Below are 25,742 nucleotides of genomic sequence, written 5' to 3'. Positions count from 1 at the left end.
ATATAATATTTATAATATTATTTGTATGTTGTATCGTTACCTTGGTTTTCTTTGTTGACATTAATTCTTGGGTAACATCAATATAAATAATTAAACAAGATCATTTTCCAATAAGCTTTATAAATACTCTTGTGTTTATTGGACATACATAATAATTATTCTGCGAATGACATAGTATTTTGAAATTTCTATAAATGTTCATCATAAGAATATTGTGATAGTAGTAATGTATATATCATTAATATCATACTTCTTGGTTAACGTAGATACATCTATACACTCTGCTATTCTTTTACACGGTGGATCGATGACTTGGAAGATTTATATAGAGAAGAAATAAGTAAAATAGAAAATATATTTTCCTGAAAAAGATTTTAATGTCATACAAAGTTCTATATGAAAGATCAGCCGCGAAAAAGAAAAATAAATATTTTACATCGGAGTGAGTGGTGAGAATGGAAAGTAGGTATCGTAAGAGAAACATACAAGGAGGAAGATTATTGGAAGTAACATTGAAAAATTACAAAGAAAAAGGAAAGAAGACAACTTATTCGCATATTAATTGCTAATTATATTCTCTAATTATTCATTGGATCACGAATGCGTAAGGCTACGACGTTACAAAAATGCGTCATGCAGAAAAGTGAAAAATCAATATATATTATACATACAGTAAGCATCAAAGATATATCTTCCATGCATCACTTTTGAACTGTATCGATGTGACTCAATGAGAAAGTACCTTTGCATACCATACTTTTTAAATCAATATTTGTTTGATATAAATGCACGTGAGAGGCGACACTACCGATGACAACTCTAATCTACTGACTTTGTTTAAGGGCTCTACAATATCCCTAAGGGCACTTTTACTTGCAATGTACCACGTGTGATATCGCCATTCTTATCAATGAGTTAAAGGAAAAGTGATAGTAAAAAAAAGAAAAGAAAAAGTTGCGTCCCGAAAGAAACATTTGAAAAGCAAATGGTAATGCCGATCCTCGTCCTTAGTCAAAGGAAAATGTCACACGCTTGATGCAAGTAAACCTGATCTACTCGCGTCAAGCGTTAGAATGAGATAAAAGGTGGGACAAAAGGAAGAAAAACAAACCCGCGAATAATCGATCACGCGTTCTCGTTGAGTATTGTAATCGGGCAGAATTCACCAAAACTTCACTTCCGCCTGACAAGAATCGACGACAATAAAAGTCACCAATAATGTTCGTCCCATCATCAGTCTTCGCCATATTGGCGTCCTACATAGTTTCTTTTTTAATGTAAAAGGAAAAAAAAAAGAGAAAAAAGAATTGAGCCCTGCGAGTAAGAACCTGGTGAACGTTGGTCCCTTGGAGTATATGTATAGGTCCCTCGCCGGGCCAGCCCGTTACACCTTTACCTCCTAGATGAACATCCGGGCCGGACGTGCACCAGTAGATTCTCAATCTTGATTCCTTGAGAGGTCAATTGATCAAATCTACAACCTGAACCCCGTTGTTCTGACTAATTCAGGTGTAGTCTAGTCGTGACTCTTGGTGGAGAATGGCCAGTGATTCTTGAGGGCGCTGCCACTCAATTTCCTGGTCCCGCTGGTACTGAGGGACCTAGAGCGAAGACTCGGCGGGCTGCTGGTCGAGCTGCAGCTGCTGAGGCTGGTGCTTGGCGTCAGTCCGAATATCTCTTGGACAGTCGGCCTGTTCGTGGTGTAATCCGACTGTACGGATTCAATGAGAGGCGTCTCATCGTACAGAGAGCCCTGTCTCTTGTTACTGATAAACGAGTTCCTGGCGCTCTCAACGCAAGGTACATCCTGAATAGATTCAGCGGCATGCTTCCATCTGAGATGATCCTGGGCGTGCATCACCAGGTGTCTTAGCCACTTCTGCGCCTCCTCGCTGCACTCTAGTCTCAAAATACTCGTCTTCTCGGCACCGTCCACGGTGTTGACAATTCGCAGCTCCTTGGCAGAGGACTTCGAGGACTGTACCGTTGTCTCCCTGTTCACTGGTATCGTATCCAGAGGATTCTGTTCCTCCTCGGCGAGCTTTCGCGACTCCCAGCTCTGCAGTGAGAATCCCTGTAGCCGTGCCCAGCACTCCCGTCCGTCCAGATTGAGACTACCGGCGTAGACCTCCTTGTTAACGCACTCTGGTTGAGCGGCCAAGCGGCAGCAAAAGTGCCCGAATAACGGCAGAGCGTGATGTTTGTTTTCTGCATGATAAATTCAAATGTCATTACCCCTACCGACCTTTCTGCAGCATATTGAAAGACAAGGCGACAATGACAAGCATGAAAACTCACCCAAATTATTAATAACCAAGTCATGAGTATGTATATTCTCATCGCTGTCGTCCAAAGTGAGTTTAGCCGAAGCCATAAGTTCAAAATGAGGACCGCTGTTAAAGATAAAAACATCTTCAGCACTCAAACAAAACAATCGGATGTAAATTGTTCTCAAAGATAAACTGATAACGACACGAACGTCACATACATCTTTCCAGAATTTAGTTCGTCCCTGAGAGAAGCAGCAAGTTTTTTGCCGACGGTCTTAGAGATGGATGAGTGAATGGTCCTCTTGATTCTTCTAGGAGTGCTCGCGATGCTGAGATCCTCCTGCAGTATGTGACTGTAGATTTCCAGGGTGAGTTCAAACTCAGCAGGCACATTATTGCTAGAAAGTATACAAGGACAGCCGATAGAGAAAATCAATTAGCACCAAAGTGGAATATTACCAGTGTGATATTCCGAAAAACAATATATAGTCGAACAGAGAAAATATACTCACAAGACCAAAACATCCGGAAAACTGATGTCGGTAAGGGCTCTGTCGACTGGACATAAAAGGGCAGTATCGTGAATTTCCGTGCCGACGCGCGCCAGACAGAAAACAGCAAATCTCCTGTAATCGCCACGATTCTTGAAATGATCGGAATCGCGCCACATCAAGGGTACGCGAAGTTCCGACAAGGATACCCTGGCCGAGCTTCCAGGAAGGCTGTGATGGATAAATTCGTAAAATTTTCATTGTGCAAATAACTTACGTTTACTTGTATCAAACGAAGCTCTAAAACAATCATTACGCACCTGCTCTTATTCGACGGTTCTCTCTTGCGGCGCTGAAGTTCGGCCATGTAAGCCGACATTCGTTCGTTCGAGGTTAGCAGAGCTCGCGCAGCTTCCAAGCTCTGTGCACGATGTCTGGCGGCAGCTAGGAGTCTAGCCGAGCCTTCTCTCATCTTGATTTCCACCTCGATTTTCTGCTCCAAATCATACTCCTGCAAATAAAGAGAAAGACAGGATAAGAATTTTGAGAAAAAAAGGTGCGTTATTTGAAATTTTCTTCGAACGAATCATATTTTGCAAAGTAAAAAAGCTACGAAGTGACATTACTTGTTAAAAAACATTTGAGGGAAAAAAATCCCGAGTTTGACATTTTCGTAACTCTTATTTATCTCCTTGAAAATTTTTCGAAGGATTTCCCAAGGAGTGACGTATTTTGCCAACGAAGACGAATAACTGACAAGAATCTGTCTCTTGGTACATTTCTCTGTAACAAGTCAATATCTCACCGTGTGATCGAGAACTGCGGCTAAGAGACGCATGATTCTTTCTTATGTTAAACGCAAGAGAGAAAGAAAAGAATCTACAAGACGGAATACAAGAACCGTATTAAGAATTCACCAAGAATTCCGGAGCGCGCGCGTTGGCTTCTATTCCCGTGCTATGACTAATTGCCAACCTCTGTCAGTTTTGCCAGCCGGAGCAAGGACCGTTAATATCATTCGGCGATCGAGAAAAAAATAATAATCAAAGTAAACAAAAAAATGAATAAAAAGACACCGGTACCGATCATAAAAAATATATATTATATATGTAAATTAGAACAATTATCTCGAGTGACGTGACGCGGTATATGAACGTTAAATTTTCACTTCGTCAACAATTGAACTGACAAGTACAAGAATAATTTCTTAATGCACAGTGCACAATGCGCGACTACAACGGAGCGCCCAAATAGTCTGACGTCCTGGCGACCAACTGCAAAAGCGACGACACTAGACTGCATAGCCAAGTGCACGAGGTAAAAGTGGGAAATGTATATACGAGGTGGGGACTAACTATAGTATAGTACGATACACTATAGTATAGTAACAGTAAGAATGACAGGATATATACCATAGAGTAGATGGCAATAGTAATAAGTAATACAGTGTAGCCGACACGCAAGGCAAATTCGCAATGGTCAGCCAAAAAAAAAAAAAAAAAACCTGCAAACTCAAAAATCATACGAGACAGTCGACACCTCAGTTTCGGATTTCAAATCGCGCGATTTCAATTTCCATTACGTTTGTACGCTATTGCCATCCTTGTTCAGTTCGCGCGCTACGCGAGTATTAATTACAGTTTGTGCTTTGAAATCAGCGATTTCTTCGATACGGCCAAGAAGCTCCAACGCCCGCGTGTCTCTTCGTCTCGATTTTCTTGCCACGCGTCACATCTCCCGTTACCCTCAGCCTTATTCGACGCAAGAGTCCGAATACTCTGACAATTAGAAATAGCAATTTCGAGTTTCACTTTTGCACTACCATCAGCGACCACCGTCGGCGACTTTGTCGCAGAATTGTAAATAAGATGCTTAAGTAGACCAGACCTTTGTTAGCTTCTTGATGGAAAAAAAAGAAATCGAAACTACCTATTCACCATTTTTATCAGGTACGTCTATTCACGGTTATACATCCTGTGTACGGATACGTCGTGAATAACAATAGTTAGTATACCAAAAAAAAAGCATAAAGTCACGTTCACAACGAACGACAGTAGAACAGATATAGAATTACCATTACGCGGTAGACAAAATCTCCATAGATCAGTCTCTTATCTGACATTGGATCATTGTCAGATCTGACGGCTCGATTGTCAAAATCCTAGTACGTCATAAATCGGCGGAAATTTTTGAATGCTACAAAAATCCAATCCCGCACAAAGCAGACACCAACCGGCTTAGACCTCCGTGAATCTACGTTCAATTTTTGTTTAATAAATAAAAAAAAGAATTTTCACTCGTATCCGTAATAGTTGAAAAAATCCCAAAAAATACCCTCGAGTATCCTTGTTAAAAATAAAAAATATATATCACATAATATTAGCACTATTAAAAATCGACAATTCCTAGATCCGCACAGACAGAGGTTTGCACTTCGAAGAAGAGGATCAACGCAGAGCCAAAGTGCGCGCAGTAGCGAGTGCCTATAAATACGCAGGTGGAAGAGAAGCGAGTGATGCACTCTTCTCGGTAGCTGGCTGCAACTCTCGAGTGCATTTGCGTGGCATAGTAAATAGATATTGTACCAGCAGTGCCAAATATATACATACACAAGTCCCGACGCACAGTGCGTGCAGGCGCATCGCGGAAATTGACATTCGTGAGTGTCGGCGTGTGCGGCAAGTGAAACATTAGCGTCGGAGAGTGCAGTAACCCTGTGAGAAGAGCCGAAAGACGTTCGGACAGGAGGCCGAAGATGAGAGAAAAAAGGAAAAAAAAATTTCCATTGACAATTCGAAAATGTCAAAAGTACATCGAACTCGAGTCGCATAATTCTTACGTGTCGAAGAGCAAGGTATAACCGAAGCCCCATAGTGAACGTATTACGTGCGCGTTCTACATTTTGTCTATATCGTATCTGCCAAAGCATGTATTCCTTCCATCTAATCCCATGCACTTTGAAGGTATTGACACGCGTGCATATTCTATTGTAGCTTGCATTTACGTGCAACGTCGTCTTATACGTGCCACTTGGTGCATAGGCAAACCTTAGTAAAATAATGCAGCTTGTTTCTATGGTTCGTTTTATTGTTTTAATGTTTGTGCCTAGTAATGCATTGTGTCGAGGCCAGTCGCCTCGACTCGTAAATTGCATTAAAGCATAGGAGCGTCATAAGTGCCATAATGACGTATGGTATAATGAGTACGGTATATATATATATATATATATATATATATATATATATGGTGCATAAGTCTATAGTAATGGTACAAGGGAAGGTGGGTAAGTGCATTGAGAAAACGCATCGAATTGCACCAGTCAAAGCAGCGTGAGTATTTGCGCCATTGAAATCGAGTTACTAATGAGACGCTTGCGGTCAGGTACAAGGGGAACCCTGACGAAACGTTTCACCGTTGGCCTAGTGAATACTTTTTTTTTTTTCAATGTCTACAGTCACGTCAAACGACAGGTACTACAGGTCTATGGTGAGTCCGAGAAGATTTTACTATGATTTAGTAGGAGTAAATTTTCAGAATTCAATTTTTGCCCAAATTTCGAATTTTCCTTGTGGATGAAATATTTTTGAGAATTTTTGACATAATGAAAATTTATGGAATTTTTTTTTTCTTTTCTTATAGCGCTCGCGTAACACGAGATCGCTATATGACGGCTAAGAATATTTCGTCGTGAACCTTTTACGTGTATTTAATGATAATTATTATTACCTTCTTCAAGGGTTTCGAGAGTATCAGTGTACTCGACATGGTTGAGTTCTGATGAGTTGACGCACAGTGATAACGAAAAAAAAAAGTGAAAAAAAAAATTTAAATAAAAATGATAACGTAACGACCCTCAACGAAACAGAACCATATTACCTATACAACGTTTAAAACGAGACGCAGCTGATGGAAAGGTTGAACGACGCAGCCAAAGAAAGAGTTGTGTAAGGGAATGAACAAAAATTGGCATAAAAATATATTTAAAAAAAAATCAGTTTCCACGCGACCGAGTTAAAGCAAGAGCGTCGCGACGCTCCAGAGTTAGCGAAGTGGGAAAAATCTCGAGTTTCACCCCCCAGAGCTCGAATTTACCCAGGTATAATCCAAGTCGAGAGGGTAGAGTTGTGCGATCGGAAGTAACGTAACGGTGATGAAGGGTGTTAAAAGGAGAATAAGGCACCGCGACGCCGACGCCTTTCCATCCCAGACAGAAACAACACACCCCGTCCGTATTATACCTTGCTCGCTTCGTCTAGAATCAAGCACGAGCACTGACGACCCGAAGGGAGTGGATGGATGGGATAACCTGAGAGGGGTAGTAGGTAGACATAGAGGTTAGGTAGGTCGGCGAAAGGGGAGTCTCGGAAAGTAGGGGTAGTTGGTGGTGAACGGTGGTGGGGAAATGGCGCCAGGGAATATCGACCCATCCTGCTCGGCTACCCTTACGAAACTCACCCTCTCAACTCTGACAATTGCTGCGACGATCCCCACCACCACGCGAAGGAGAAACGAGACTAAATGAAAGCCAGCCCTTAGACCATCCGCCTGAAAGCTCGCGCGTGATAATCGCTTCTGGAATTTGCGAAAAAATGTCCATTTTTCAATATAATTTTTCTTACAAAAACATTTTTTTCCCCAACTGTCACGTGCATCCAACCATTCGTAGGTCGTGCATATGGATATACGTAACGTGGGGTCCAATTGACCTTTGACTATCGTTAACGAGCCTTGATCGATCCCATCGCGGTATTACGCGACGCGTTATATGTAGATTCGTAAGCTCTCCAACGACCTGCTAGCTTATAGGGGCACTTCTGTGTATACATATACAGCGCGTAACGTGTCCTGTGACCAGTTCAAAACTTGTCAGCGTTATTATTAGACGCGTGAGATGGCAAATTGATGTTTTATCAGTATCTTCCCCCTCCCCCCATCACTTTTGTTAAAAAAACATTAATTAGAAGGATGGGAGGGGGGCAGGAAGGGGCTGGGCGAGAAAGAAAATTCAATAGGAGCAAATGAATATCTAGACTGGAGGAAACGTAACACGGGCACGTAGAAGTGGTATCGATATTTCACGAAGCCCAGGAACCAAGCACTATTTTGGGGTCTGGATTTGAGCTTCTTTTCTCTCTTTTCTTTTCCTTTATTTTATTATTTTTGTCTCTTTCAATCGTACAGCGACTTCGAAGTGTCGGTTGTGAATAACAAGTGGGTGTTGATAGAAATAACGAGTAATTCTTTTTTTACCCTTCACGGACTTTTAAAACCAGTTTAACTATTTTTTTTTCGAAATACGTCCCGCTCCCCGTCCACCCGACCTCCAATGCCTTACTCCAAAATTATGCATCGACGTCGCGTCTTTTTTCGGATCCAAAAATACGCCAGGGAAACTCAATACCGCCGGATTCTTATGGATTTTTCTTTAATCTTTTTGCCTTTCTTGGCTTTTATCTCGACTGACGGACGATCCGAGAGATTTGTCTTTCTTTGTTTTCCTCTCTTTAAATTACTCATCCCACAATAAACCCTTTGCCATCAGTAATTGCACTTGCTATTTTCTATGGTACAAAAGGGAAATTGGATTTTTCGAAAATGCATGGTATAGCTGTTCGCAGGTGCGCTTCGCTCCTATATTGCAAGCGATGCAACTGTTACCAGCTGTGCGTCCGTACGAAAATAGCTCAGAAACGATTGAGAGAGCTTGAGAGAAAGAGAGAAAGATAGATAAAGAGAGAGAAAGAGAGAGAGAATACGCAATTACTACCACGTGCTTTCTGAGGGCAGCACGTTTTGCGCAACTCGAAGCGCATAATGCGCAACGCAATATCGAACGTGGTCCCGCCTATAAAACATAAACAATATATAGAGAGTCGATCGAAACGAAAAATTTTGAAACTACATAACAAGAAAAAAATTTTTGTCACAAAATCCACGAACATAAAGTGCAATGGAATTTTAGTTTTTAAGCAAAAAAAACTCAACTTTTTAAACGGTGAGCGAACCGGTTTCGCCCACGAAATGACATTTGAAACGTCACCCGCGTTTCTACGAGCTGTTACCTTCTGTTAGTTTCTATAGTCGCGATCAGCGTTACCAATGAAAATTGACCTAATCCCGTCAGGTATGCAAAACTCCATATACCCATCGTTATACCTATGCTATATATATATATATATATACACCTACGCCACGAGGTTCCAGGGGATTACAAAGAAACGTGGTCACTCAACTCTACCAATAAATTCCGCCCAAAAAATCTCGAAAAAAGCTGACACGATGTAATCAATATAATCGTTCGATGCAAAAATGTCACAGTCGACAGAAAGTCAAGTGCGACGTCCTCGATTTTGACTGGTTGACACGATTCCCACAGGTGTAAAAAAAGTGGGGATGACAAAAGTACATCCCGAAAGCCTGAGGAGTGAGAGCAATCCATAAAAAAAAGAGAGTCAAACGATTTAATTCACAGAGTTACGTAACGGGATGGACGTAAACGTTGAGAAAAAAAAACTTCATTAATTTAACTAGAGAACAAATCCATTAACGACCGCAAATATATCTATATGCGTGAAAGCTAAGCGTGCGAGAATAGGAGAGAGCCTCGTGACACATGACGAGCGTGCGTGCGAGAGTCCGCGAGTGAAGTTAATTAGAAAAAATTGCGCAAGGCCGAAATAATAAGTCCTCCAGTTGACGAATACACTCGCATACATGTAACTGAACCCAATATCGTTATCGTGTACCGACTGCGTTGACGGAGATAAGTAAATGAAATGATATATAAATTAATCTGCTACAATGTATAGTGCATTTGACATAACAATGAGAATCACTGGGCTCAGGTGCTTTACGTACGTAAAGTAATCCCTGTAACCGGTATTGCACCCTGGATGAGTTGCGAATGAAGGGAATAGAGAGAGAGAGGGGGGAGGGAGGGGGAGAGAGAGAGAGAGAGAGAGAGAGAGAGAGAGAGAGAGACCCGTTACTACCAGCCGACATAGAAGAATCCTTTTCGTGAACTGCGCGTCACGCGTATTGAAAAATTGATAAGGCACAAAAATAAAACATTAATTGTGACATACGTGCGATTGTGTGTTAAAAAGAGTCTCTGATAAAAGTAATAGCGGCAATGAGCAGTAAGAGGGTCGAGTGGAAGGAACTCGAGTACCGAAGTCAAATGGCTGCATCTGTCGGTAGTTGATAAATTTTTTTGTTTTAGCACAGTCTCATTGGACAGTAATAAAATAGAATAGAATAAAAAGAAGCAGAAATAAAAAAAAAAGACGAGAAACAAAGTTATCGTCCCGGCACAGCTGTACGAATTTTTCTTTTTATTCGCCTTACACGCATGTACGAGTTCTTCGCTTGATCCACGTAGTACCACAATGCGAAGCTCTGTCCCTTGGATTCGTTAGACTGCTTTGGCCTGCACTTACGTGATATATATATAGCGGCACGAAGCAAGAGAGCGTAGAAGCCGTAGAACCGAATCGGACAAATAACATAGGGAGTTAATGATAAAAGTAAAAAAAATAAATGTAATTTTCAAAAATTCATTTCAGAGGGATAATGTCAGAGCGTCAAGTGTCTTGGTGGGACTACGTGATTTTCATCATTCGTTCCATGGGGTCCAGGTTAAGTCTGTGGTGGTCCAGCAGATAGATCCCTGGGTCCCATGGAGAATGGCTGTGTTAGCTAGTGAGGATGATAATGACGACGTTGGGAACCGATATAAGTCAAGGGACGAGGGTTCAATTTCATTTCACGGAATTACACGGAAAAGGGCCCCGAAGGGTCTCGTGGGTCCTGGGATGGGACTCTCTTTGGTGCTTGGGGCCAGAAGAGCGCTTTGGACTGTCCAAACGATTTTAGAAGCGGAGGCGTGTAACAGCGAAAACCTAACGGTGCAGGAGGAAGAAGGCGGCGAAGAGCGACAAAGATAGCACGAAAATTGTTTTTTTTTTTAATATACGCAATATTTTTTGTATCTTTTTTTTACCAGTCCTCCTGGTGCCCGTGACGTATCGCCGAGTCGTGGAAATTACAGTCGGTGCTTTTCTCGGTAGCTGAGAGCGATACAAAAAAGAAATGAAGAGAGAGATGAAAAAGAAGGAAAATCTACGAATACGAGTGAAACGAGAGGAAGGTGAAGAGAGCTGGCAAATAAAGAGATAGAAAGAAAAGAGACAATCGACGCGCGTTACTCGGAATGGGTGTGCTGCTGGTCAAGTCTTCTCGTGAAACACTCGATGATCTCACGTCATTCGACAGTCATCGCCGAAGGAGAGGGTACCTAGTGAAAACGTCGTTTAAAAATTCATCAGCGCGAAATGGCACGTCGTTTGAATTCGAATAAAGGCTTTCGTGTATTATGTTAAATTCAAGGTAGCCCAGGTATCCCACACGGGGGCAATGCATGGCTAAAGTTGTCACGGGGAAAAATAAAAATCATCAAAAAACGAAGTGCTAACCGACAGCTAATTGAATGGTACAATATTTATAAATAAAGAAAAAAAAATTGACTTGGTCAACGTTCATGTGCTACCGCGTTCCATTAATTCCCATGTATGTTGGGTCGCAAGCAAGAGACATCAGTCAAATAGAAAATATCTCAATATTTACGAGACGCAAACGGAGAGAAACTTTGACGATAGAGAAGAAATAAAAAAGGAAGACAGATCGTTGTGAAAATTGTCAAAACTTTAGCGCCACCCGTTAGTAAAGTATGGCCGTAGGCTGGGTTCTCTTTCTTTTGTCTCCGTCCGACCTGAAGATTTTCACAAGCTTTCCGTATATAATATAATAGCAATGTATAACGGGTGTCAGGTGTCTAACCTTCAAATTGTGGGCTATCTGTCGTATGTAGTAAAGATCGAGATCCTGTAAGATCTCAATTTTTCCAGGGCAGACACTGTTAGCCGGATTTCCGGTGCCGGGTGAATTGTCACCGCTGCTAAGACGATTTCTCACGGCGAGGGTTGTCGATTTTTTCGTATCTCTTAAACTGAGCGCCGCCAGGGGCGGAAAGCACGAGTCCATTTTGATAAGAAGAGACGCACGTGACGCGCGCAGATGGAAATATACAATTTTTTCTTTTCGATTTCACTGAGAAAAACTGACAAACTCCACAGTCACGAACAACAGTACAATTTTCTTCATCGCACGTCGCACCACAAATTCTTCACTGTTCGTTGGCAAACGTCATTCGCAGGAGTTTATAATTTTCACAATTTAAAAAAAAAAAACTAAACATCACACGTCAAGTTATTCGTAGTCCACATTACATAATTCCTGGCACGAGTACCGTAGACGCGGATAATGTCAATTTTCGAAAAAGACACACATTCGATTCAAATTAGTATTGCAAAGATAAGAAAAACTACACAAACTCGAAAGTCATCAAAGTTACCGACGATAACGTCAAACGCTTATCACTGCCTATCAGGTTAAGAAAAAGAAAAATGAAAAAGATCCGACGATCCTCGCGCGCTAGTCAAACGACATCTGAATGGTGGTCTTTGAATGGGTAGATTCAAAAGTCTCGCTCAAGAGAGAAAGAGAAAGAGCGAATAGAGGTAGGCACAGCAGGCAGGTATTCCGACCTCGTTCGCAATGAGCGACACAAGGTGATTTCGTAATGACGTCACTCTCTAAGGTTTTCCGTTTCAATGGCGAGAGAGCCGGTACGATCCCAGGTGTGAAGGCAGGTGCACGTGTGTCACATACGATATTTGATTAATCGTTATTAACCGAAAAAAATAAATAAACAAAACACAATTCAAAAAGCATCAGTCTCAATCGTCAGAATCAATAATCTCATCCCGATTCCTTGGTCACGTATGCGTACAAAACGCCCTTATAGTTTCCAAGTTTTGATAATAATAATTTAAAAAAAAAACTGGCGAGTTTTCAAACACTCGATTTTACCGCGCGAATAAAACAGTTCGTGCCTGGTAACTCCCGAGTATCCCTTATCGCTCGAATAGCAACAATTGTTACATTAAATGAAATCAATCCATCAGAATGTTACATCACTCTCGTGTTTATAGGTTAGAATCCCCCGACTATCATTTCCTTAGGGATTCATCGTAGCAACAACAACGCTTGTGCACGGTTCCGTGTACATTAAATGAATAAATCGAGAATAGCACAAGAGGAAGTTACGATCCCGAATAAGGCACCTGGCGATCCGTGTTCGTGTATGGTCGGAAATGTTCGGCTGATGTCCGAAGCATAGTGGGGGCTAGCGACACAGGGTGAGCACAGAGGTCAGAGGTCACCGTAAGGGAAACAACACAAGTTTTACACAGCACTGTCAAACATTCAAATTTCAATCCTTGTCTTTAAGAAAAAACACGAAAATGCAAATATAAACAAAAAGCCCGAGCGTAAAACGGATAAAACTGTTATTGACAAAAAAAGTCGAGCTTTTCTCATCACGACGTTCAAACACTGAATGACGCCGCACCGAGCGCTTCCATCGCCGAGTCTCTTCGTGTGGCTGAGGCGACCCGCCGCTCAGTCCTGTTTCGTGGGGATCAGACTTTACGGGATATAGCAGCAACGGTAGTAGTAGTTACTAGTACCAGTACTAGTAGTTAGTATCAGCAGTAGTTTAGTAGCATTGGTATTAGTGGTACAGCAGGAATACGACAGCAATAAGCAAGCAGCAAAGGGCCAGTGCACGGTGGTGGGGAAGATGGCGGCTTCTAAATGAAAGAGCAAGGGGCAGCCACGTGTATTTATATATCAGTGCGACTGTGGTGGTTACGCACGTGCGTACACAAAGGAATAAGCCCCCTTCTGGCACCGAGTGGTTCTCAAATAAGATAATACTTTTCATAGAACGGCCCAAGCGTCACGGACAAGGAGCTTAGGACCGACCTGGCGGCGTGGTTGAACGACCTAATTTTTTTTTCTTCGAAAGACACAACAAACCCTTTTTTTTATTTCAGCATACAATTTACAAAAAAAAAAAAAATTTTTCATCCTCGCGTCGTTTCGACTAGCTTTAAATAGACCGTCAATTTGGGAACCGCTGATCGCCGGCTCTGTCAGCACTGTATTCTATAGACGAATCTCGAAACCTGCTACGCATCTCGTGGGATACTATAAGGATCGTGTTCTCTACCTCCTGGGCCCTTTTGTACACTTCAAATTAGAGGATCGATAAAGGTCCCAGCACTTGGGTACTGGATGGGGGGACGTATTAGAATATACTGGCGCGCTCCCATTGCCCGCTGAAGTAATCCAGTGGACAATGGAAGCTGGTGCTTGAGACAGAGACAAAAAATTTTGAAAAAAAAAAAAAAATACTAATTAAATAGTATTATTACTTTTTCTTTGTTTACCTTCCGCAACGACTTGGGTCAACATAATAAGAGGCCCAGCTACCGCATGATAGACCTGCATATACATATATACATATAGAAACTCACACTCAGCCTTGCACGTATTAATTAAGCAAAATTTCTTTATGGCTCTGTTTAATTATGGCAATTTTTAAACGATTTTCTTTATCATATAAGAATTCAAATAGGGTACCCCCCCTCTGACTGAGGGTAAGTTATCAGCGATTCCGCGAATAAGTAGGTAATTACGGGTAAAGCAAGAACCAAGGAAAAAGCCTGTTGGTCTCGTTGAACGATATAGATTATTATATCGGAAAGTTCCTAATTGGGGCTGATTAGTTAATAGCTATTCCGTGAGTACCACGTGCGCATGCCACAATGGCTGCACCAATCCCTCCTGGCTCCTTATCAATTTATAGAAATAAAATATAAGTGATCTATACTGATCGCGCATAAGCGCATATGGCACTTATCGCAACACATGTCGTGAAAATATTCCAGTTTCCATTCCCCGTGGAAGAAGCTCAGCCAACCCCACAGGATGCGGCTATGCTTAACGGCGGATACACTCTAGGGGTAGTTTCCCTCTTCACCCTTGAACGAGGGTGACCAGTTCACCGCATCCGTTCTTCAGTCTCAATTTCAGCATACGGCGACGGAGGGGCGTTCGTGCGACACCTTTGTCTTTATTAAATTAAATAAATTTTATGTGCACCCGGTATAATAATATTCAAAACAACGCGTCGAATATATGCCTGATGAAAAGGCAATCTCCATTGAGAAGGTAATGACGTCTAAGCAGCACGTGTTAAGTTTTAGAGTATTTTTCTGAAATCTAATTTTACTCTCTGTTATCTCTTTGTACTGTTTATCACGGAATACGCAAACTCGTTTTAATGAGGTTCAATCGCGACGCCCCTTGTACGAGAAACCGGGACGTTTCGCACCAACTGCTCATTGGCATCGTCGTACAGCGAGCCGCTTCGAGAATTGCCGATGATTTTTCCGTTTTTCATTCGGAAGGAAAGAAAAATGAAAAAAAAAAAGGAGGAAGACAGCATCCGGTAAAGCAGCGCACGTGCTCTCGTAATATGGAGTAGAAGCTAGGAGAAAGAAGCAAAAAGAAAATATTTTCACTTTCCACACGAAGGTTCTCGATGCCGCGGTGTTAATTAGTCTTCTCCTCCTGCCCGACCAGGATGGAGCCGAAGTTTCGAAGCACCGAGCAAAGTGCCAAGGAGAAATTGTAGGGCGGGAAAAAGATTTTTAAAAAAGTATAATTAAGAACAAGGAGGACACGCGTTACATCGAGCTGTGTCGGCGTCAAACGAAGAGAAAAAGAAAGAGGAAAAAAAGAGACGAGAAAATCAAAGTGGACGGGATCGGGGAACCTTATCAGAATTCTGTGGAGAGTTTGCACTCAGCCGGAAGTTAACCATATCGGCTGACTTCCGTTCATGATTCTATTGACTCTATCAAGTCGACTATTTCGAGTCGTTGCTCGTGAATTTGTTTCCTCCCATTTCTCGTTTAATTTAATTTTGCGCAAACTGATAAACTGCAGTCCAAGTTTTACGACACAATGAGCGCGCCGCAATCTCCTTCGAATTTAAAATGTCTGCCTGACCATCCGACGGTCACGTGGCTACAATAAAGCGACGATAAAAAAGACGAAGATTGACCGATCTATTTCCGTACGATGTTACAGTAACGTTTGCCATGGCTGTTTCCATGACTACGACCTCGCGATGTCGATATATATATATTTTTTTTAAACATACATGTACCTATCCTTACACCAGGCAGAGAGATCAAACACTCCGCGGCGGCCATTACGTCTACGACATTCATGTATACATTGCGGTACTTGCTGCGTATCGCGGAGAGGAAGGCCATTGGAATTTGTATACAATAATATTAAAAGCAAAGACTCACTGTGCACCCAGTTTGGATTTTAGGTTACAGGTAGAAAAAGAAAGGTACGAAGACTTACGAGCGGCCGAACGATGGACTTACCTGAAAATGTTAAAAGGTCGTATTAAACCTTAATTTATAATAACGATATTTAAGATAGGTTAGTTCATTTATATAAAAAGATGTCAAGGAAGGAGGCAAATGATCTATAAAGTAAATTATTATATGGTTTGCAAGGGTTAAGGAGCTAATGAGCAGAGTAAGTGATAATCCCAAGACGAAAAGAGTTACCCACGCTTGAACGTGGTCTAGTAGTCATTCTGCATAGAACGCAAGAAAAAGCCGTTAAAGCCGCAAAATCGACAAGCGTCTGGAGTGGAGTGTTTCTGTCTGGCGTGTCTGGCGTTTGCTGCAGTCTGGCATTGAAACTTGCCGTGTTGTGAAAATAAGGGTATGTGAGACGAAAGATAGACAGAGAGAGAGAAGGAAAGTCAAAGAGGGTGTAAAGAGAAAAAGTATTAAAAAAAAGGAGAGACGGCAAACAAAAGTAAACAATTCTCTCAAGGCTTTTGATATACCAAGGATAATGACGATTTCTACAATACCGTCGGGATAAAGGGAACCGTGCTGACATCTAGCGGCTATCGCGCAAAGTCAATATCTAAAGCAGTGATTATCTACCGGAGCTGACTGAACGCGTATGATAATATGTACTTGCAGTTACCGACCTATTAAAGATATAATAAATTTTATTCAAAATTAAGATAGTCAATTAAGATAGCGACTTATAGAGTAGACTTAAAAAACGACTACACAGCAAGATATGAGGAAATAAAAATCGTAAAAAAACATTGAAACTCGGTCGAGTTTCGTCGCCAAGTACATAGAGACAATCGGTTATAATAACGCGAGAAATTGACAAAGCAGGTAATTTCCCCGCGCGAGTTTTCGAGATGTATGGTACCATCGATCATACATTTCTGAGAGGTTAATTGATAAGATTAGATTAAAATAAATAATAAAATTATCAGTCTGGAATCCGCTACGTTCCACGTATTCACTTCAAACTTCTCGTACAGCCTGAAACTCGCGTTGCCTCAGCCGTGAGTATATTTTTTTTCGCTCCTATTCCACGTCTCCTTTTCCTCACAAATCGCCAGTCATCCACCCAGCGGCCGTTTCAAAATTCGACCAAAAGTTCAAATCACCCGATACCCGCTGACTGCAGAACAAAAGAATTTTCGAAATTTCAATCGATCAAGATTACTTAGATCTTCACGGATTTTCAATGAATATTGATCGGTGCCCGATAATGTTATTTAATCAGACAAGAAAAATAAAAATTCCTGATAAAACTGAATCGACGAGTTATCGCTGAGGAGTCGCTATATCTCACGAAAATTATCTGTTCTCGATTCAGTACGTAATAGCCGTTCGAATCAAACGTTTCGTCAAACAGGTAAATACGAATCTCCATGTAATTTCTGTCGACGATAGAAAAAAACGCGCCCTAAAAATCCACCCAACGAATTGACAAGACTTTCGCAAAGTTTTACAGCGAATACAGCAGAAGAGAAAAAAAATGCGCACAACAGTCCTACTGATGATCTTATCACTGGCCGTGGCCATGACTTCCGGCGGATTGGTAAAACTTCAAAATGGCCAAACAGTCTGTGCGTGCACAATGGACCTACGTCCGGTTTGCGGAAGTGACCGAGTGACTTACGACAATCTCTGCGTGTTCAATTGCGCAGCGGAAAAGCGACTAGCGAAAACTGGCGAAGGTGAGTTTCAAAAATATTAACCGTCAAAAACAAAAAACGGTCAAACGATAAAACAATAAAAAATTTAATTTCAATTTCAGCACTGACTGTAATCAAGAATGACATCTGTGGTTATCTGTGAATTACTTCGAACTCGTAGCGCCCGTTGAGAAGCGAAAGACCGAACAAAATATCTCACCAAAAATGACAACAAAAAAATTACCAACCTCGCAGATGACTATTCCAATAATAATGTTATATCGTCAAACATAATAAGCTCTCCGTGTACCACAAAGGAATTCTGACGTTTCGTACGTGAAACACGTGGCGGGGATTTGCCACGTGGAAAAAAAAAAGACAGTTGTCAATAAACAGTTAAACGGAAATGAAACGGTCGCTACTCCTTGGCCAATTTCTTAATATCGGTGAAAATGTCAGCGAGAAACTGGATTACCGACGCGCGTCATGCTGGACCTACCTAACGAATGGGAAATAAAACGAGTAATGCAAGAAATGACAGAAGTAACGGTCAAACTATAAGAATAAACCTGTAAACCCGCAAACCTACTTTCCTCCGAGAGTTTCCACCTTTAAAGTAATAATGCATAAGACACGAGGAAAGAAACAGACGGAAATTACCTAAAGGAGTTTATATTTAGAGCAGCAAGTATCGTAATCGTAATTTAGCTATGATTCGTTACCAAAACGAGATATTACGACGATAAAGAAATTTTTTTAAAATCAGACCCAAGTATATCTATACAGTACACGAAATACGTAGGCAACGCATAGAGCCAGGAAAATCTCCCATTGTTTCTGATCCTTCGATATTGCGCGATCCAGACAATTGCGCATTCGATTACATAATTGACCTCTTTCCGTAAATCCAACATGGAAAGGGAGAAGATCCCACGGACGGAAGTCCGTAGGAAGTACGTTCGTGGGAACAAGAAGATAATAAATAATCAAGGAAAGATTTGAATAAAAAGAGGTATATTCGTCATAGACGAATTCCAGTGCGCATGCGCGAACGGCGGTTGGACTTTACGAAAGAAAAATTTATACAAATAAGGTTAACGCAACAGGTGCGCACGTCGCCAGTCGCAGGAATCTCGTAAGGAACGTTAATCGTAAGAAAAATTAAAAAAATAAAAGTCCTAGAAAAGAGAAAGTGCAATTTCAACTGCACGCTGCGTACACGACGTGTGATCCGCGTGTCACGTGTGCGAAATGCACGTCGATGCGCGTACAGGTCGATTCACATAGAATCAGGCGTACTTTGACTATATTCACGGGACGGAAGAAAACAGCGGGAAACTCGAATGAAACGAAATCAACGATCGTATTTTAAGCGTCTAAATAATCGAGGGACCACGTGACTTCAAGATTGCAGGAGAATTCTCGATATATGGATTTTCACTTTCGACGTGAAACCGGTCGATAGCGGAAGTGCTTTCTTCGTGCCTCCGGCATGAAGTCTCGCAACGCTTAGATGACTCGTAACACGGTATTTCGCATATGGTTAAGCATACCTCGAATATAATTAGTCAATTCCAATAATCCTATAAGGCAATTGTTACGCGGATATAAAGATACGCAGAGGAAACTCGTAAATAATATCCCCGTGGGACAACACGGAAATACCATAAGATACGTGGAAAAAAAAAAAAAAAAACATGTAAAGCCTATAATAACAATACTGAATTGATACGGGTAGATTCATATTTGGCAGTCGTTATACAGGTCTGTTAAGTTAGTATAAAAATGATACCGGGAAGAAACTTTCTAACAGAATCCAAATAGGGATTTTTTAAGTGGAATCGAGATATTTTCTATTGGCATTTTCATGTCGCAACGCATCCGCGCGAGAGTCGTAGCTATGAAAATCAGCCCAGTGGACATTTCAAGTACAACCCTTATTGTAAAATGACAAAATTTTAATGAAACAAAGTAATTCGACGAATTACGCATGTAATGACCTCCGGTAGAAAGATTTGCATTGGTTAAAATTTGATACCATCTTCTTTTTTCGATTCGATAAAAATTTTTTTTTCTTTTTCGTCCATTTTCAAAAATCGATCACCCACTCGTAATTTTTTTGTAAGAACACAAAGACTATTTGAAAATATAAAATGGCGGAGATTAATGCGGGCGCAGCATAGTAACATTATGTTTAACCTTTAAGGCCTCTCCATTGTATCCGACATGGAATTTATTCTCGTGACGGGGAGTGGCTTTGAAGGTGTACGTGCGGGTTCCCTATGCTGCTCAACACTGTTCAAATCTTAAGCCCAGCGCACAAGATACATACACTAGACGTACATAACGATAGAACAAGTACGCAGAGTAATCTATCATTGAGATCTATGGATCATTCTCTTTCCATTCTATTCCCCGCGCGAGATACGGTTACGTCATGTTCCCAATATGAAAAAATTGCACAGGCGCCATTTATCGGGTGACATAAAAAAATGGTCAAAAAATGAAAATAAATTTTTTTTTTTCTTTTTCTTCGTAAATGCGTACACTCCTCACCCTGTAGCCATTGAGCTTGTTGTTCCTTCGTAGAATCACAGAATTCGTCACTCCCTTGTCCGCCATCTTCACAGGCGATTCCTTCTCCAAAGTATCCCCAGAGCCATTGGAATTGCTCGGGCAATTATTGAAACGTCCAATTTTCATAGACTTCCCGAGGACTTGCGAGCGACTTGCCAAAAAGCCATCGTCGCCATTTCCATGAAGATTTTCCGAAATGGGCGTCAAACTGCACGAAACACTTCTATCGTTGTTGTCAGCCCTGCGTCGGATTGCCGGAGGCACTTTCTTATTACCGAAATTCTCAAAATTCCGCAAAACACCGCAATCCACGCTCTCGGATATCTTTTGCATCTTCGCAGTCCGCTCCAGCATCTTTTCCTGAAGATTTAGCGCGAGACGCTGAATTTTCGGCGAGGCAAAGATCATCTTGTCGGGTAATTTTTCAAAATCACCCGCCACGCACATCCCACGATGCAACGGTGCCTTGGGCATCGTTGCATTCCCATTGGTCGTATCCCTTACCACGTGATCATCCGTTACGTCACGTGACTGACGCGTCTTGACGGCGCTCATGGTTTGAGTAACGTTAACCCTCACGACACCAGGCCTCTTTGAGTTTCTACGCTGCATCTGAACCAGCGGGCGTTCGCAATTCGGACGATCCTCCTTTTCAAAATCCAGAGCGGTCTCCTCTTGCTCGGGCACGACGTACAATCGAATTTTGTACATGATGGCTGTTTTTTTTATTTGCAAACTCCACTTGCAAACCACTTCACGAGACAATTTTGAGTCCGGTACGGAGTCGAACTCCGCGATGAGTGTTTGGCATACTCAAAATGACATATTCCAAAAAAAATCACGAATCAAGGCCCGAGTCCATTTCTCTGCAAGGTTGTTGAAGAAAAATATATACATATATCGCTTTTGTGAAAATGCGCCAATAAAAAAAAAAAACCGCGCAACAAACCGGCCAAGGTACGAGCATCGATGCTATTTTGCATTGAGGCTATTTCTAAAGGCGCGTTGACATTTGCACGTGGCTACACGAGCGTAACGTGTGTCAGGCAATAGCCTAGTGTTAATGAGCCGCGCTAGTACAGAGAGTACAGTACTGTACGTATACAACTCGGAATTCCACGGGCAGCCAGCGTTTACTTGCTATTTATTACTTGGCACGCTTAAGTAATCCTGTCGCTGTACCCATATGCACCGATCGTTGGTATTACCATGAGCCAACCGGTGTACAGTCTCATTCAGACACAACTGTCAGACTTGACAGTTGTCGCAGGACGATGTAAACAAACAAACAAAATAATATAGTCCAAGATAGCAGCGAGAAAAGTTAGGAGAGGCTTTCGATTTTTCGAATTTTCTATACCGGCCATGAGTGCAAGAGAGACAGACTTACGGGGAGTTAAGCGAGCGAGAGAAGGACAGACGTACTGTTGGTCGAAAAAAATCAACATTCCGAATTAATACACCTCGTGCTAATTAATGATTTGAACCAGTAGCCTTTTTTCTTATCCGATACTGGTATGACGTTGATTGATGAGAATTGCTAACGGCAAGATAATTAACTTTTCTTTTGCACAGTTTACCTAATCCCAAGGAAATTAATTGTACGGCGCACGCGTAGGACTGTTACGTTACGACGCGTGAATCCTTATGAATATGTATTTCGAGGGTTTTGTCGCAGGGTGAAAATGTGGGAAACAAAAGAGGAAGAGACGATGCCGAAGAGTGCGTAACAAAGAGTAATAGACGGAGTCAGTCGTACTATACGAATCCGCCCACGTGGCTCGCATAATGGCGCGTGAAAAGAAAAAAGAAAAAAGGAAAAAGAAAAACAAAGAAATTCTTGGGAGTGAGCTTACGACGGTGCGCGTTAATTATGAATTGCGCAATACTCGTAGTCTCTCAGTGACGCGGCGGCGGCGTTCGTTTTCTATTGTCCTTATTTGAATTCGCCCGCGCTCGAGTTTCACCGACCGTTCCTCCCGTTCCCATTTTCCGCGTCCCTTTTCCGCGAGACGCAGCTTTCGCTTGGCGACTCGTTCGTTCCGCGGCGAACGACCCGGTTGACCGCGCGGCCAAAGCGCGACACGAAATTTTTGCCATATAAATTCGTCGACGTATCCCGAGAAACCGAGAGAAAACACGAAAACGACTAACCCCGATTCCATCGGGAATACTAATCGGGGGAAGGAGAGAAGAAATAAATAAATTAGACCGATCCCGCACTTCTCTCTGTTACTCGTATGAGTTTTCCATAGGTTTGTTCTTTTTTTTTCAACAATATAAACGTCACGTCAAACCATTAAATAATTGCCAAGCGAACGTGACGATCGTTCTGGATTAAGTGTTTCAATTGAATCGCGAATACGAAACGTACCGACGGAAATGTCGAAATTAGCCGTGTTGACAACTTCCGTTTACAAAGGACACGTTATTAGGCGGCTGACGAATGGAGGAGACGACGGCGGGAAATAAATTTGTAATTTTTTTTCTTTCGAGTCATTTCAAACGAATAACCGGTTTTGGTCGGTATTTAAAAAAAAAATTATTTCCAGACTCGACCCCGTTCTAATACACTTATGCAAATAAGAGGAGACTTCGTGAAAGCCGAGAAAATCGAACGGCGTGCTCACAGCGTCAGGCATCACGTCGGGCATAGCAATTGGATCTTGGGCCCCAAATACATACGAGGAGCTCGATATCGCACAATGGATACAACAGGATCGCGAGATGCGACAAATCAAATAAAAGTTGCGCAATAACCGACACATTATAAATCGATAATGATCGTTACTCGTTTAATCGATCCTCGTAAATAACCTCGAGAGATCGCTAATTCGATATTCGAAGCCTTACAAATTCCCGCCCTAGCTCCACCCATCCCTATAGCTCGTGTGGAATTACATAGGGGAAGTCCCGGGCTTTGTAATCATCCATCGCTATAGCATTGTGCAGTACGTACGTATATTTTTTCGAGTTCTCAGGATTCTGAATAAATTTTCAAAATTCAAATCGACTTTCGAAATTGAACATGTAAGCTTTCAAGCATAATACGTAGATAGTCGGAGTCATCGACATAAAATTAAATTCGCATAAAAAATCGATGTCTGGAAAAAGGTCGAGGATGTCCATTTCAGTAAAAGAATAAATAAACACCGGAGTTGTTTTGTTGCGTTAAAACAAAAAAGGGCATGTGTCCTCACGAGTCAAGTACAAAGTGGAGGACGATATCTATTATTAAGCCTATCGATGCTCGTTCGACTACAAATGAGCTTTGGCCAATTTGGCGCGTCGTTACAAAGGTTGAATTGGCAGTGTGACATAATTAGACAATGAAAATATGATATGAAAGATTGGCGGCTCAGTATTTATTTTCGATAGAGTAAAACGTTCCCTTTAAACCGTCTAATCCTGCTATAAAGGAAAATACTGCGAAAAAATGTTCAAGCACGACTCAGCAGTCCCTTTCGCACTATGAAGAAAGTTTTGAGTTGAGTGAATAGAAAGATTGAAAACAAAAAGTTTATACATTGTCGCGTATCGATGAATTACGAAAAGATCCTTTTTCGAATAAAATTCTCTGATAATTATTCAAACATTACTTTCAACTTCTTCGAAAAAAAAACCTGTCACGAAATTATTAAGAATCCTTCAAAATATATGTCAACCCCAAAAAATGTCACGGTAGAGAGAAATATTTCACTGACATACAACCTTGCAGAAAAATGCTCTCCAAAGGAAGGAGCAAATAAATTCTCAAATAGATATCAAAACTTAATTAAATAAAGTCACTGTAAAATACATAGGTAACACAATAAATTGTTTAACGAATACGCAACAACCGTCACTATCTGCGGTATTAGGTAGTCGTAGGATCGTAGAACCGATGTGACCGAACGGCAGCGATAAGCGTAAAACGCTTGAGTTTGTGCGAACGATTAAAAGAGAAAGAGAAGGTGGTCCTTACCGGCAGAACGCACGTTTCACTATGCTCTAAGCGTACAAAACTATAACTGACGAGTTGCCAGTACCCACCATAAACATAAGCACCACTGACTGCCCAACCGGAGAGCCAAGTCAGGAAGGAGAAGGTGCGTGGAATATGGGAGGGTAGGAGCAGAAAATGTGTTTACAAGGTGGCCGATTGGTCAGTAGAATGTACTAAATTGAAGCGCGCAATCGGAAAGGATATTGTGCTGTTCTTGGGGATGACCTTCGCAAGGAGAAGATATTCTCTTCCCTGTATAGTCCCATATTTGTCTTGAATTCTCAAGAAAAGAATTCTGTAAGCATTTCTTGTGCTATTTGACGCGGGTACTAGGGATATGAATAAATGGGAGATTTATCAGTATTTTATTTACTCTTAAGTGTTCAATTTTAGCTGCAGATCCGTGTTTCTGATCGTAGAACAGATGGATTTTTAAAGAATATTGCAGATAATTACTCCGTGGAATGCGGATTATATAAATATTAATTACCTATGTTATTACAGGTGAATGTTTAAAGGTAAATGGATCGGCAACGCTGGCGCCACCTGTAAACGACACAGTGAAACCTGTTGATAATTTTGTACGCCCACGTTGGCTTTCAAATCTTCATACAACGGAAAGTTATAGAGGTAATCACGTATTATAATAATCGTGTATCGTTTTAATAAGAATTTGGATAATAACGCATGGTGAAAGGTCAGAGTATTATTTACTTTTATATGCAGAAGATTCATGGCACATAGATAACCTACAAAATATATGAATATTCCAGATGTGTATTTAAATAAATCTAGCTAGGATTCATATACTTCTACGTCCCAGCTTCCATATTTGCTGACGAATGTCAATTCACAAATATTGTAATAAATCTCACGAGAATACTAAGAATGAGGTAATTATAAAATCACAGACGCCGTATCTGTAACTGCACCAAATTCTATATTGGTCTGCATGATTTCTATACTTTAAAAAAATCCTTAATAGCACTACTCTGTGTAGAAAAGTAATCATTTCAAAATAGGCTTTAAAGGTATACGCAGTATTATAATGAAGCACCTTTGATGAAAAGTGAGAAATAAAATAAAAGAAGCTGTAGGGCAACAGGTAGCAGGGAACGGCGAGGTCCATTAAACCCAACGTGTTATTAAAGATTCAAGACTCACCGCCAAAGATTTTGCATTTCTAATGGTCTCACGTCGTCGCACTCGCGTCTGATAATCACTTAAACCTCGTAGATAATTATTTTCTTTATCGTAACGGACAGTCGACGACTTGCGTATGATTTTGACATTTTTCTTACGCGGCGCCATATTGTCGAATCTTCGGCGTCGCCGAACGTAGTGCCTCATAGCGGAATTCCGCTGCAACGTAAATGCAATTCTTTTTTTTTTGAATGCATACCTGCTAA

At 41.3% G+C, this 25,742-nt stretch overlaps 4 protein-coding genes across 13 annotated transcripts; 3 read left to right on the top strand and 1 right to left on the bottom strand.

Annotated features, from left to right (window-relative positions):
* Window positions 1-100: 100 nt before the first annotated feature.
* On the bottom strand, window positions 101-24,451 carry LOC107268891 (rhotekin). Of its 7 annotated transcripts, none has more exons than XM_025086200.1 (7): window positions 24,313-24,451; window positions 20,319-21,214; window positions 3,082-3,272; window positions 2,783-2,995; window positions 2,480-2,668; window positions 2,299-2,393; window positions 101-2,208 (listed from the first exon to the last, which is right to left on the bottom strand). In XM_025086200.1, the coding sequence occupies exons 2-7, from the start codon at window positions 21,057-21,059 to the stop codon at window positions 1,517-1,519; spliced, it is 2,121 nt and encodes a 706-aa protein (XP_024941968.1). In that variant the 5' UTR covers window positions 21,060-21,214; window positions 24,313-24,451; the 3' UTR covers window positions 101-1,516. The 7 variants fall into 7 exon arrangements, with proteins under 7 accessions (XP_024941968.1, XP_024941970.1, XP_015597602.1 ...); XM_025086202.1 differs by having other exon boundaries at window positions 2,783-2,992; XM_015742116.2 differs by having other exon boundaries at window positions 20,328-21,214.
* On the top strand, window positions 4,908-11,262 carry LOC107268894. Its single transcript, XM_015742122.2, has 2 exons — window positions 4,908-5,615; window positions 10,327-11,262. The coding sequence occupies exons 1-2, from the start codon at window positions 5,517-5,519 to the stop codon at window positions 10,705-10,707; spliced, it is 480 nt and encodes a 159-aa protein (XP_015597608.1). The 5' UTR covers window positions 4,908-5,516; the 3' UTR covers window positions 10,708-11,262.
* Window positions 15,227-25,491, top strand: LOC112494526. Its single transcript, XM_025086206.1, has 3 exons — window positions 15,227-16,147; window positions 24,838-24,963; window positions 25,107-25,491. Exons 1-3 carry the CDS (start codon window positions 15,835-15,837, stop codon window positions 25,130-25,132), a joined length of 465 nt encoding a protein of 154 aa, XP_024941974.1. The 5' UTR covers window positions 15,227-15,834; the 3' UTR covers window positions 25,133-25,491.
* Window positions 17,065-18,306, top strand: LOC107268897 (ovomucoid). Of its 4 annotated transcripts, none has more exons than XM_025086209.1 (3): window positions 17,065-17,132; window positions 17,580-17,813; window positions 17,894-18,306. In XM_025086209.1, the coding sequence occupies exons 2-3, from the start codon at window positions 17,612-17,614 to the stop codon at window positions 17,932-17,934; spliced, it is 243 nt and encodes an 80-aa protein (XP_024941977.1). In that variant the 5' UTR covers window positions 17,065-17,132; window positions 17,580-17,611; the 3' UTR covers window positions 17,935-18,306. The 4 variants fall into 4 exon arrangements, with proteins under 4 accessions (XP_024941977.1, XP_015597613.1, XP_015597612.1 ...); XM_015742127.2 differs by lacking the exon at window positions 17,065-17,132 and adding an exon at window positions 17,450-17,488; XM_015742126.2 differs by lacking the exon at window positions 17,065-17,132 and adding an exon at window positions 17,450-17,488 and having other exon boundaries at window positions 17,568-17,813.
* Window positions 25,492-25,742: the final 251 nt, after the last annotated feature.

The sequence above is a fragment of the Cephus cinctus genome, unplaced genomic scaffold (assembly GCF_000341935.2).
Source record: "Cephus cinctus unplaced genomic scaffold, Ccin1 Ccin1_scaffold0596, whole genome shotgun sequence".
NCBI lineage: Eukaryota > Metazoa > Arthropoda > Insecta > Hymenoptera > Cephidae > Cephus > Cephus cinctus.
The sequence above is the reverse complement of the archived record's forward strand: the minus strand, read 5'-3'. Positions and strand labels throughout refer to the sequence as shown.

Excerpts from the sequence above, each read along its gene's own strand:
- LOC107268894 (XM_015742122.2), top strand. The coding sequence starts at position 5,517 with ATGAGAGAAAAAAGGAAAAAAAAATTTCCATTGACAATTCGAAAATGT. Across the intron at positions 5,616-10,326 it reads CTTACGTGTCGAAGAGCAAG|AGGGATAATGTCAGAGCGTC; the intron begins GTATAACCGAAG and ends AATTCATTTCAG.
- LOC112494526 (XM_025086206.1), top strand. The coding sequence starts at position 15,835 with ATGGCTGTTTCCATGACTACGACCTCGCGATGTCGATATATATATATT. Across the intron at positions 16,148-24,837 it reads TTACCTGAAAATGTTAAAAG|GTGAATGTTTAAAGGTAAAT; the intron begins GTCGTATTAAAC and ends ATGTTATTACAG. Across the intron at positions 24,964-25,106 it reads TACAACGGAAAGTTATAGAG|ATGTGTATTTAAATAAATCT; the intron begins GTAATCACGTAT and ends TGAATATTCCAG.
- LOC107268897 (XM_025086209.1), top strand. The coding sequence starts at position 17,612 with ATGCGCACAACAGTCCTACTGATGATCTTATCACTGGCCGTGGCCATG. Across the intron at positions 17,814-17,893 it reads ACTAGCGAAAACTGGCGAAG|CACTGACTGTAATCAAGAAT; the intron begins GTGAGTTTCAAA and ends TTTCAATTTCAG.
- LOC107268891 (XM_025086200.1), bottom strand. The coding sequence starts at position 21,059 with ATGTACAAAATTCGATTGTACGTCGTGCCCGAGCAAGAGGAGACCGCT. Across the intron at positions 2,669-2,782 it reads TTTCCGGATGTTTTGGTCTT|CAATAATGTGCCTGCTGAGT; the intron begins GTGAGTATATTT and ends TATACTTTCTAG. Across the intron at positions 2,394-2,479 it reads TCTGGAAAGATGTATGTGAC|CGGTCCTCATTTTGAACTTA; the intron begins GTTCGTGTCGTT and ends TATCTTTAACAG.